The sequence below is a fragment of the Ovis aries genome, chromosome 19 (genome assembly GCF_016772045.2).
Source record: "Ovis aries strain OAR_USU_Benz2616 breed Rambouillet chromosome 19, ARS-UI_Ramb_v3.0, whole genome shotgun sequence".
Lineage (NCBI taxonomy): Eukaryota > Metazoa > Chordata > Mammalia > Artiodactyla > Bovidae > Ovis > Ovis aries.
The window spans coordinates 11,892,570-11,905,814 of NC_056072.1; the positions used below are offsets into that span (position 1 = coordinate 11,892,570).

The following is a 13,245-nucleotide window of genomic DNA, read 5'->3' on the forward strand; positions in this document are numbered from 1 at the left end:
GATTTAGTCTCAAGCCTGATAAATTTCCTTTAAATACAACAGTTTGCCCAAGATGGGATTTCAGCTTTACTAATTTTATCTTGCGCTTAAGTTATTATTTTCACAGGTGTGTAAAAAAAAAGCACTGTGTTGCATCGTGTTAATCATGTGAGCTGTATGGATTTGAGGAGGTGAAATAGAGCTAATTAATATTGTTTGAAAACAGGAAGCAATATACCTGTGATTTCCTTGATTTTAGTATGAAGCATTTGTTTTACAGTTTTAGTAATGACAGGCTAAGTTATTTAGGTTAACTCTCCTGCCGAAAACAAGAAATGTTATTAGCAGTATGTAGAAAAAAATCACTTAAAAAAAAAAAATATATATATATATGAAGAACCTATATGATAGTAGAGCTTTGCCAGGCCAATATTTGGGGGAATGCCAGAGTCCAGAGAGGGTCAGAGTGGTCCTGGTAAACTAAAGCCATATGGCTTTTGTTTCTGTAGCCTTATGGGGTGAGGGGGACTAAAGGCAAGACTTAGTTCTTGCTAAACTCAAATGAAGTATCTGAACTATCCCAGGAACTTGAGACGTGCATGCCATCACTAAGGATTGATACTACCTACTAACCGCTCAAAGAGACACCAGCTGGCAGCTTGCCTTGCTTAGAGAATCTCGAGAGAGATTTGTGCACTTATTGTGTGTCTTTTTTCTTCAGGTGCCGCAGACAGAAAACATTGTAAATTCAAGCCAGATCCCAACATCCCTCCAGCCTTCAGTGCCTTCAACGAGGACTATATTGGCAGTGGGTGGTCACGAGGCCACATGGCTCCAGCAGGAAATAACAAATTCTCAACTGTAGGCATATTTTTTGGGAGGGATGGGAACACAGGGCTGGTATTATGCATTCCATGGGACTTGGAAATTAACCTAAGACCCTAACCCTTGAGAATTTTCATACTCTATACTTTTCTTCCTGATTACACTTCTTTTCTTTGCTCAGATGCTCAAGCATTTTTAAAGGAGTGGAGTGAGGAACACTAAAAGCTATGCAAAAGGGAATTGGGAAGCCAATATGAGCTTAAACGACTCACTCATTTTAAATTTCAGACCTGTAGAAAAGTTGAAAAGAGAGCACAGCAAAAATATTTTGACTTGGAAAAAAGTTGAATATAGCACAGAAAATGCATCTTGATACATTTACTTTATGTATGAATTTTCTTAAACCATGGACAGTAAATTGCAGACATGGTAACATTTCATGCCTAGGTAGGTTGTTTGGGAGATTATATTATCTGAGGATGAGGATATTTGAGTATATATCAAGTTATATAATTATAAGCAATGTGTGCAAATGTGTTTTTGTATAATAGTATCTAGTATACAGTTCACATTCAGATTTGCCAAATTATCCCAATTATGTCATCTAGAACTTAAAAAAAAAATTCAGTATCTAATCATGAGTCACGTATTACATTTAATTGTCATGTCTCTCTAGCCTCCTTTAGTTTAGGATACTTTTTCTGCCAAAAAAAGGGGAGAAATGACTTTTCTGACGTTGAGATTTATTACATGAATTGTTGGTGATTATTGTCTTTAAGATAGTGACTCTCAACCTTAGATACTCATTGTAAGAAGCTGGGGAAGTCTTAAAAAAATCCTGGTACCCAGACTGTAATCAGAGCAGGTAAATCAGGAATTCTAGAGCGTGGGACCCAAGCATCCGTTTTTTTGAAGCTCCGTAGGTTATGTCAGCGTGCATGCAAGCCTGAGAGCCACTTTTTGAAGACTGAGTATTTGGTGACCTTGGCAGTTAGTGTAGGTCAATAATAGGGAACCTGGTGCAGAGCCTTGGGCGTACAGGCCAGAAATGGGAGGTGAAGGAACACATGAAAAAGTGTTAGTTGCTCAGTTGTGTCTGACTCTGCGGCCCCATGGACCCGCCGGGCTCCTCTGTCCATGAAATTCTCCAGGCAAGAATACTGGAGTGGGTAGCCATTCCCTTCTCCAGGGGATCTTCCCCACCCAGGGATCCAACCCGGGTGTCCTGCATTGCAGCCAGATTCTTTACTGTCTGAACCACCAGGGAAGCCTGAATGAACACATAGAGGCCAGAAATTAAAAAGAAAAGGACTTTTTTGGTACCACTTTTGAACTAATATGTTTGTACTATGCTACTTAAACACTGCTGTGTTCCTGAAAGCTGACCTTTGTTGAGAAACTCTTTGCCAGAGACTTAACACTAGAATTGACCTTTTAGCTATACGTCGGAAATTTTTAGTTCATGTAGTCGACATTACATGTATGAATTTAATAAATTGTGAAGAAAAGTTGCACGCCAAACTACTTTTGTAACAGTCCTTATTCTGATGATAATCCTTATTGAGCTTTCTGTCGTGGAGCAGTTGTGGCTTTCATTTATCTAAACAAATAGTGGCTGTAATTGCCTGGAGCTGAGGTTTGAGTAAGGAACTGGTTGCCCCTCTCGGAGGGGAAGGCATTTCAGTGCATGTCCTGTTTTTCTTTTCGCAGAAAGCCATGGCTGAAACCTTTTACCTCTCTAATATCGTGCCTCAGAATTTTGATAATAATGCTGGATATTGGAACAGGTGAGCAGGGGGAGTTTTAAAAATGTGATTCTGTGGGAGATGAGGGATGTGACAAGGAGAATGCGTGCCCGAGCTGTTTCTGTCTCTTGTTTTTTAAATGCTAACAATACTGAAGATAAATGCTTTGGGCTGGTTTTCTTTGCTGGATTTGGTGATGGTTTCCTATGGAAGTGCAGACGTCAGTCCGTAGCCAGCCTTTTGGTCTCGTTTCCACTGGCCTCAAATCTGGAAGAAACTAGTGAAGACAGTATTCGCGAGGCAGTGGAGCACTGTACATTGGGCACAGGGCTCTGAATTTTGCTGTTTGTACTTAAAAGAGTTGCTGAGCTTTTTGAGAACGCACCGCTGAACATCACCATTACCAGTCTTTGATGGAAGCTATCTACAGCAGTCCCTTCTCATCTGTGGTTTTGCTTTCTGCTGTTTCAATTGTTGACCATCAGCCGCAGTCCAAAAACATTAAGTGGAAAATTCCAGAAATATGTTTGAGTTATTTATTTGAAATTAATTTTCTTAAGTTATAAATTGGTGCTTTGCCCAGTAACCTGATAAAACCTAGTGCTTCCCGGGCTTCCCTGGTGATCCAGTGGGTGGGAGCCCACCTGTCAGTGCAGGGAACGCGGGTTTGGTCCCTGCTCAGGGAGGGTTCCACACGCCGTGGGGCACTAAGCCCACGTGCCACAACTGTTGAGTCTGAGCTCGAGAGCCCGCTTGCTGCAACTAGAGAAAGCCCATGCACAGCAGTGAAGACCCAGCGCAGCCACATAAATTAATTTAATTTTTTTAGAAGATAAAGATAAAAAAAAAAAAATCCTAGTATCTTCTGCCTTGTCCTGCCCGGGATGTGAATCTTCCCTTCGTCCAGTGTATCCCACCTGTTGGTCAGTAACCATCTCACTTTCATAGTGATTATATTCACATTATTTGCTAATGGCCCCAAAATGCCAGAGTAGTAATGGTGGCAACTTGGATTGGCTGGAGAGACGCTGTAAACTGCTTCCCTTAAGTGAAAAGGTAAAAGTTGTTGACTTAAAGAAAAAAAATTGGATGCTGGAATTGCTGTGATGTAAGGTAAGAAGGAATCTTTTTATCCATGAAGTTGTGAAGAAAAACAAAACTTGCGCTACTTTTGCTGTTGCACCTCAAGCTGCATAAATCACAGCCACTAAGGAGGATAAGGGCTTAGTTCAGATGGAAGAATTTGTACAGTAAGATATTTTGAGAGACTACACCCATATAACCTTTATTATAGCACATCGTTATAACTGTTCTATTTTATTATTATTGTATGTAATCTCTTACCATGTTTAGTTTATAAATTAAACTTTATCATGGATATATGTGTATAGGAAAAAACAGCATATTTAGGATTTGGTACTGTCTGCAATTTCAGGAATTCACTGAGGGTCTTGGAATGTATTCTCTGTGGATGAGGAACTATTGTATAAAATCATCTGGGCGTTCTCTGTATTTCAGATGCTTTTGTTCAGTTCTGTCAGGGAGTCTTTTAAGTATTTAATACTAATATTTCATTTTATACTAGTAATAATGTTTCATTTCATGCTACTAATATTTCATTTCTATTAAAACAGTGTGACAGTGTTTAAGAAATGCTAGGATAAACCTGATTGTCCTACAGTAGATGTAGTTACATTAAAAAACATCAATTTGTTAAAATGATACATAATTCTTGAATAAAGTTTGAGAACTACCAGCATAGAAAAAGAAGGGAGGAAGCAAAACATAATTTCAGTCTTAAACTTTACGTTGAATGGACACACAGGAACATGTAGATAGCTGTATAAATGCATGTGATTTTTTAAGTCTTTTCATACAGCAAACTGGGAAGAACGTTGCTTATTTGCTTCTTAGTGTTCTATGCCATATTCACTGTTTGCACTGATTTCTGTAATTCAGTATTCTTGTTACCTCTCCCACGGACTTTATACTATTTGCTTCTTTTCTACATTTGGGTATGAGACTATCACATATCTTTCTGCTTTCTGTTTTTCAGAATAGAAATGTACTGTCGAGAACTGACAGAGAGGTTTGAGGATGTTTGGATAGTATCTGGACCGCTGACCTTACCTCAGACTGGAAGTGATGGGAAGAAAACAGTTAGTTACCAGGTAGGAACGTGTTTTAACATTCGGGCTTATGTGGGTGAGATTATCATCTCATTCTGTATTGTACTTTTTAGAATTATTATTTTTAAAAATATTTATTTATTTGACTGCACTGAGCCTTAGTTGCCGCATGCAGGATATTTAGTTGCAGCAGGCAGGATCCAGTTCCCTGACCAGGGATGGAACCCAGGCTCCCTGCCTTGGGAGCTCAGAGTCTTAGCCACTGGATCACCGGGGAAGTTTCTGTATTCAACTTTTTAGTTTCATTTGTTCACAAGGATTTATTGAGCAGTTGGAATGATAGGCATAGAGGATATAATGATGGGTTAAAAAGCAACCATTGACTTCAAGGAGTGCACAGTTTAGACAAGGAGACAGATATGTTATCAGCTAATTATGTTGCAGTGTGAGCTGATGTATACATGCATAGATGAAGTGGTGTCAGAAAGAAGTGACCAACCCTATTTGCAGGGGTCAGGAAGACTTTACAGAGGAGGGGATTTATTTATTTATTTGTTTTTTGGCCTGTGGGATCTTAGTTCCCTGACCCAAGATTGAACCCTCCTCGCTCCTTCATTGGAAGCCCAGTCTTAACCACTGGGCCGCCAAGGAAGTCCCCCAAGGAGGCGATTTTTGAGCTAGATCTTGATGGAGGAATAAGAGTGAACAGAGGCAGGAGGGGAGCATGGGCACTCCAGAACATGGAGCGGTGTGAGCTCAGAACACTTAGGATCAACAGCAGAGTTTTGGGGTTTAGGTATCGTCGTAGATACAGGCTGGACTCAGGCAGGTGGAGTGAGGAGAAATAGAGAAGTACGGTGAAGAGTCATCACGAATTCAGTTTTTGGGGTGAAGAGGAAACATTCAGGGAGACGTCCAGCTTGCAGTTATTAGTAGTTGAATACATGCTCAGGCACTCAGTCGTGTCGGTCTCTCTGTGACCCCATGGACTGCAGCCCACCAGGCTCCTCTGTTCCTGGGGTTTCCCAGGCAAGAATACTGGAGTGGGTTTCCATTTCCTTCTTCAGGGGATCTTGTCAACCCAGGGATGGAACTCAATGTCTCCTGTGGCTCCTGCACTGTAGGCAGATTCTTTACCATTGAGCCAACCTGGGAAGCCCAGTTAGTTGAATAAATGGGAGGAAAAGCTTTTCTTTTTAGACGCTTGGATTTTGTTTTAAAACAGGTGAAAAAAAAAATTTTTTTTTAACATGCATGATATTTGAGAACTTGATGGATTAAAGGAAAGGGAGAATGAAGATATGATTAGTGGTGTGAGAGAGAGAGGCCGCCCCTGTTGATGGGTAAGATGAAGGATTCTGCCAAGAGGGTGGCTGAGTTGATGTACTGTGAGATGTGCCGAGTGCCCAGGAAAGAAGTGGGGTAAGGAGGAATAAGAGACGTGGTCGAGGAAGTAAACAGAGAGAGATTGAAGGACTTCCTGGAAAGCCAAAGGGTGGGTGTGTTTGGAGGGAACAGATGTTTAGTAAATGCCACCTGTTAGGTTATACAGTTACTTAAGGGAGTCTGCGATAAAACTGAATGCCCTGAGAAACAGAGTTAGGAAAATAACAGCAACTTTAGGGTATATTGGGTCCCCCTTGACTGGCTTGTGATCACCCTGTCTGGCTCTGAGGAGCAGTGATGGTGGGTCTTTAAGGCGTCCAGAGGTGCTCACACACTCATTGTTCCAGAAGTGCTTGTGGGAGTGAGGACTGGCAGCAGAGGCTTCCTGATAAACTGCCTCTTGGCGTGTCACACCGGGAAGGACACGGCGTCACTGCTGTGGCACTTCTGCCCAGCATGCATGCTGTTGAGTGTCGTCATGCACCCCACCCAAGGGGCGTGCCATGGAGTAGCTGACTGACGCTCTTCAAAGATGTTAGTGTCCTCCAAGACAGAGGCGTAGCCTCAAAGACAGGGCCTTGAGAAATGAACCGTTCAAGATTCGTGGAGACTAAAGACTAAAGTACATGAGATAAAACACATTGTGTTATCTTAGATCAGATCCTAGATCAGAAACACAAAATTGCTGAATAAGACTATTTGGACAGTTGGTAACATTTGAGGTCTGTCGGTTAGATAATTATATTTTATCAGTGTTCAACTTACTGACTTTATTATACTGTGATTATGTAAGTGAATGTCTTTGCTCTTTAGAAATACAAAAGGTTTAGGGGAAAAAACATAGAAAAAGGTTGAGTGATAAACAGAATTGGGCAGAATGTTCAGAGGTGATGAATCCAGGTGAAGGGAGTACAAGCGTTCCATATGCCATCCTGACACATTTTAAATTTGCAATTAATTCAGAATGAAGCAAATGTATATACCTCTTTAGTATATCTTTTGTATACCAGAATTCTATTACACTGGGTTATATAAAATTAACTACTAAAAAGACAACCTTGCTTTTCCTACTAAATAGCTGATCAATGAAGGCGTGTATAGGTATTCTCAGAGAGAGTTTTAGAAGAGACCTGTCGGCTCTTCTGACCCTAGTTAGAGTCATGGTGATGAATGTGTGGGGGCAGTCATGGTGAGCTTCTTGAAGAGTGTACTCTGAGTAACAGTCTTGGTTTTTTGTTTAAAGCATTATCAGTCTCAGTTAGGCCTTTTCTTTCAGATTCTGGGCCTCTGAACCTGTAACATTAGTTTTCCATGTCTGTAGTAATTGATAGGACCTGTTCATGTTCACACTGGCAAATCTTTTAATTCAGCAAATCTTTAAGTACTTGTCACATGGGAGGCATGCACATGGAATTATAAACGACATGCTTCAAACTGTTCTTGGATACTTTTCCCCTTCTTTCCTCTCTTTCACATCATGGAAGTCATCTCTCTCTCTCTCAATGTCTTTGAGTCTACCACCTTCATCAGTTCTTTAGCTTAATAACTTGTACTCAGATTTTGCTGAAGCTCTGAACACCTGCGCGATTGCGGAGGCCTCCCACAATATCACAGGGCATGGCGGGTGTATTCTTAACCGCTGGACTGCCAGGGAAGCCCAGCGTCATTTTTCAGATCAAACTTGACTGCAGGTGGAATTTTACATTAAAAAGTCCTTAGTGTCCTTATTAGCATGAAAGGAAAATATGGTCCGTTAATAAATTAAACTGGAAAAATTGTCTCAGAGCTCACCATTTTAAGAATTGGGTTGGGCTAAAAATAGACGTATGCATATGAATCCATGCGCATATGAACTTGGGCGAATTTGGCTAAGGAAAACAGACATGGGAGGCAAAGTTAGGCAAGGGGAAGAGGCAGGAAAAAGTAGGATGTGTGCTAAGAAACAGTATGTCCCTCAGACAGCTGGATTAGAGCTCTTGTCTAGGGAAGAAGGCAGAATGGAAGGATAAACAGCAAGGCCCTGCTGTATGGCACAGGGAACGGTGTTAAATATCTTGTAATGACTGTAATGGAGAAGAATCTGAAAAAGAATATCTGTGTGTGTGTGTGTAAACAAAACTAAATGACTTTGCTGTTTACTTGCAACAAATACATTATAAATCAACTACACTTCAAAAAGAGTTTTTTTGGAAAAAAAAAAAAGTAAGATTTGCAGCAGGTGCAAATGCTCAACTTGAATGCCCAACTGAAAATTCAGGTCATTTTCTGGCAATTTGTGATAAAACTATTATGGGTAAAACCATGTCCTTAAGAGATGCTAAGAAAGAGGACATGGCATTGCCCAGCCCTGGAAGTGGGTCTGTTCCTCTCAAGGAATAAATGCATATTTGAATCATGGATCCTACTTCCCAGGGAATGCTTTGCACTTATGTATGACAGTTCATGATTTGTTTTCTTCAATTAAATCTGTCCATTTGGTATTTCCTTCTTGTTTACAGCTATACTCTGAACCTTATTTTAGTAGAATATAGCCAATAAAAATAATGTATTTGTTTACTTTTCTCTCTAGTGGTGAAGCTTTATGTGTAGCTAGTATGTGTACTTTGGAGGAAGTGGAGCAGGTGAACTGGTATTTATCAAGGGCCTTGTATACCTCCCAGTATGTATGTAGCTTTGTTCATGCTATCCCGGTCAGTCCTCACAAACAGCTTTTACAAACAGGTAGTGATTACCTTCCTTTATTGGAGGAAATTGAGGTTTCAAGGGGTCATGTCCAAGTGACATTGCTAGTAATTGTCAAGGGGGAAATCCAAACGTGGGTCTTTCTCCTTGTATGAGAATTGCTCGTCATTCTCAGCGTTGTTCTTTAAGCTCTCAAAAGTCTCCAGTGAAGGGTTGGCTGTGCCCTTCATATATAGAAACTTAAGGCCAGGAGGTAAAACATGGTGTGGATGGAGAGCAGTTACAAGTGATAGTCGCTGGCATGCAAAAATAAGAGCAGAAAATGGGCCAAAAGAAGGATTCCTTCTAGCCAGGCAGAAATGTCTGCTGGAATATGTAGGAAAGAACTGCAGCGTCATAGGACCGGAGTGAACGTGAGCCTGCGGGAAGATGAGAGGCAGTGATTTTATCAGAAGTGAGTCATCTGACAGCTCTAATCACAATCACCCCCTTTATTATAGCTTAGGTCAGCCATGTGCCTGTTTCAAGAAGAGATAGAATCCAGGCAAGTGAAACATACCTGAAGATTCCAGCCCATAGATTATAATTGTCCTGGCAAGAAAGTGAGCTTCAGATTTGACAGCTCGGCAGTGGGGGAGTTGTCCTGTGAGAAGTACTTAATAGCCTTTTTTTCTTCTACAGCACTATTTTCCAAACTTCCACTAATTCCAGGAGGGGGAGGAAATTGAACATATTCCTCCAGGGATTTCGAGGCATCAGCTGATGTGATCAGCAATTATTTTTTTTAATCTCTTATTTTATCTTTATGCAGTCTTAATTTCTATATCTATTTAATTGAAATCGACTCTTTTATTGGATGAATATTTCCTTATGGAACTTTCCTGGTGGATCCAATGGTTAAGACTCCCAAGTTTCCAGTGCAGGGGGCACAGGTTCAATCCCTGATTGGGGAACTAGTATCCTGCATGCATGTGATGAGGCCAAAATCAATAAATAAGAATAATAAAGTCTCGGGAACTTCCTGGTGGTCTAGTAGTTAGGGCTCAGCGCTTTCACTGCTACGGGCCAGGGTCAAAAAGTAAATAAAAATAAAAGTCTTATTAAAAAAGCAAGCAAATCTATAGATATATATATTAAATATATATATTTCCTTACCCCCATCCTAAATCACTCCGTAGAAGTGACCATCTGGGAAGATGTGCTTGTTTCACTGGCTTGGCGTCTCCCGCCCCCCTGCCAAGGCGAGTGCCCAGTGTGAGAAGGACCGTCTCCTGGGGTTTGAGCACCCGTAGAGGCTTCACAAGCAGCACATGGGGCGGCCACACCCCTGTGACTCCCTCACTTGTCCCTCTGTTCGCTCAGGTCGGGATTCCCTGCTAATCACACCATCACAGTCTCTCTCTTTCACTTGATTAGTCTGACTTTATTTTCAGGGCTTCATCTCTTGATGTGTCCAACAGTTTTGTTTTTGGAATATCTTTTTATTGTCTTGCCAAGGGAGTGGAACCAGATAACCAGTATAACCAGTGTTACAGCTGTCTGAGTCTCGTAGGTACGTGCTTTTCCTCTTGATGCTGCGTGTATGGCACGACAGAGAGCAGGTTTAGCCTGGGTGGTGTTTGTGGCCAGTCTCTCTGGCACAGTCAGCGTGAAGGCCCTGCTTTGTGTGTATGGAGTTAGTTGGGGGTGAGACGGGGGAGCAAATTGTCATCTCCGTCTCTTGGGTGGGAAGAGACAAGCTCAGGCCAGCAGGCATGGGAACTTCTCTCAGGTCGTGAGCGAGTGCCAGCTTTGTGATTGTTATATATTGTATTTTCTAGTCCCTCCTGGTTGATTTCCAGTTTTTGTTACACCCTTGACAAGAGTTCAGTGCTTTTCGGTAATTTAACAGCAACAAGAATTTCCTTTGTAAAGTATTTTTATACCTAAATATTACATGAAAAGGACTACTGCTGATTTACTGATAAATCAGTTAATCCCTGGGTCCTTTGTTTAGGGCATCATTTGTGTCCAGCCTACTTTTCTTCTCCTGAACCCCTTTTGTCCACCTTGAACTGCTCTCATCTTGCTTAATCCCACATTTCCCCTGTCCTGGTGCAGAACCATCTTTTATGCCAAATGCGGTTTCATTCCTGTCTCTCAAATGATGTCTGCTACAAAAATAACTTTTTACATAGGCCTTGCAGATTTCAAAATCCTTTTGTCAACTAACGTATCTTTGTGTCTACAGAACTATTCAGAGATGGGCTGCTTGGGGGTTGTCACTAGCCATTTTATGAATGAAAAAAGAAGATACCGTGGCTGTGACTTGCAACGTAGTGCAAAGCCTTAGGTCTCTGGGGTTTTAATTTGCTGAACTATTATGTTTTGGTGCCCTATTTTCTAGAAACATATTCTGAAAGTCTTCCAATTTTCCTGAAAATGGGAAGGATTTATGTTGTAGGTTGAGTTGTCTACAAAGAAGTTTTAAAATATTTTAGGTTTTTTTTTTTTTTTTTTAAATTTTAAATTCAATGAAGAAATGATGAGTTTTCTGAATTTCCAAATAATACTGGTTCTGGTATTAGGCAGGTTAAAGATGTTTACTTTCTGAGAACAAAGCAGACTGAATCAGCAGATAGTGAGTGGCCAAGTTTTTATTTTTCTCTTTATTTCTGTGAAGAATATTTTATCCCCCTTTTGTTGAAAACTGCAAGAAGATCATGAGTGGAAGAGTCACACTTTGTGGTTCTTAGTAGGAATTCCTGTGTCCATGCAGTTTCTCAAAAGCAGTATTGGAGGTTCCCTAGCTATGTGAGTGTTTTTGAAAATCTAATAGAAATGGTAGATTTCCATGAGGTTAAACAATGAATCTTAAAATGTCAAGCTTCTTTACTTTTGCCTAGAATTTAATGAACCAGGGTTATTAGAAACCCTGGTTGGCAGCACACGGGCTTGACCTATTAATTATTTTTGAGAGTTGTCATTTGTGTGTGTAAACAAAGAGTCCATGAGGAGAGAAAATATTCAAGCGACTGGTCTTGAAGGCTCATCATAGTGGCCCTCTGAGGTCTGTGCGGCAGTGACGGAGATGTCCACCAGGTGGCACCAAGGATTTGCTTAACTGTTGGTTCCCAGCTTGAAGGCCATTTAGACCCCCCCCCCCCCCTTGTAAACCCTGGCGCAGCTGCTGCCCTGCCCTCAGTTCTGGTTCCTGACTTCCTCTGCACCCACGCCCTCAGCACAGGCATTGATGCTCTGTGTTGACATCTCACCACATTCTACCTGCAGTGAAAACTGTGGGTGTTGACTGCCAGGGTCCAGCCCCGGTAGATCCAGGGAATTCAAAGCGGGGACAGAGTCGGCATCCTGAAAGGAACTACTTAATTATAGATATGAAGAGAGATTAGGAAAGGGTAGTGTAGTAAGAAATATTAGTGGAGAAAAAGATGCTGAATAACTTGGTTTACGTGGAAAACCAATAAAACTCCAAGACAAGGAATTTGCACCATCTACATAGGCCACCGGCGCCCACTTGAATAGCGGAGGGTGCCCCGCCTTGGGCTCCCTCTCGCGTGGGTCTTAGAAGCCAGGGCAAGTAAGTAGACATGGCGAGCCTCCACGCTCCAGATGGAAAGTGAGCCAGAAAAACGGAATCAGTCTTTCCAGAAACTGGTCCGTTTTCTTTATTTTCAGGTTTGCTTATATACTTTTTGTTACACATAGAGATAGAATACAGAGTCACGCGGGGTCAGTAGACCTGACCCTTGTCAAAATCAGCTGCTTCGTATACATGTATACAAAGGTCTTAGGGGTTTTACATCATCTTCTGGCCATGAGGCCTGCTGACATTTTATGGCCCTTTCTGATAACCGTCAGTCAACCAGAAAACTTATTTTTCCAGGGGTGATTTTTTCTTAAACCAGGTGCCACCCTCTGAAGGCACCAGATAAAGTTGCATTCCTGTAGGGTGAAGGTGCAGTGGGTTACAACAGAGAAAGGAATTTAGCCTAAGGTTTAACATGATTAATCTTAAAGGTTAATACTTATTTCTGCTATATGCTAGTTGTATTCATTAATGTATATAAGGGCCGGGGGTATAGAGACTTAGCAGCAAATATTGGCCCAACAAATGAAAAACCCTTCACCAATATAATTCCTAATCAACCCACTATACTATACTAATAATTTTCTAACTTCTCAAAAGAGTGTATTTAGAAAGTTTAAAGCATCTCGTGCCTCTCACGGTTGGGAGGCTGTAAATAATCACATGTGGCCAGACGAACCTGCTCAGGCAGGCTAGAGAACCTTCAGAGGAGTTTTTAAGTTCAAACACTCTTGTCACGCCCAGGAATTTTTATTAACTGGAGCTGTAAGTTAACTCCTTCTCCGAGAGAGGAGGTGGGGGACAGCCCCCCGTAAAGTCAGAGGTGTGGGTGAGAGTGTAAAGCATTAAAGTAGGCAGACTCTGGTTTTGGGGGTGGATGCTCGGGAACAGGGGGTCTCCTGAGGCTCGGTCC

The 13,245-nt window shown here is 41.4% G+C and overlaps 1 protein-coding gene across 9 annotated transcripts in view; it reads left to right on the plus strand.

The window, feature by feature from the left end:
* EXOG (exo/endonuclease G) overlaps window positions 1-13,245 on the plus strand; it is a 30,159-nt gene that overhangs the window by 3,958 nt on the left and 12,956 nt on the right. For all 9 annotated transcript variants that reach the window (XR_009597338.1, XR_009597335.1, XR_003586032.3 and 6 more), the window contains exons 3-5: window positions 701-840; window positions 2,515-2,591; window positions 4,606-4,720. Coding sequence is in view for 1 of the 9 variants with exons in the window: in XM_004018229.5 (XP_004018278.2) it covers window positions 701-840; window positions 2,515-2,591; window positions 4,606-4,720 (332 nt within the window). In the remaining 8 variants the exon portion in view is untranslated. The remainder of the gene's footprint in view (window positions 1-700; window positions 841-2,514; window positions 2,592-4,605; window positions 4,721-13,245) is intronic.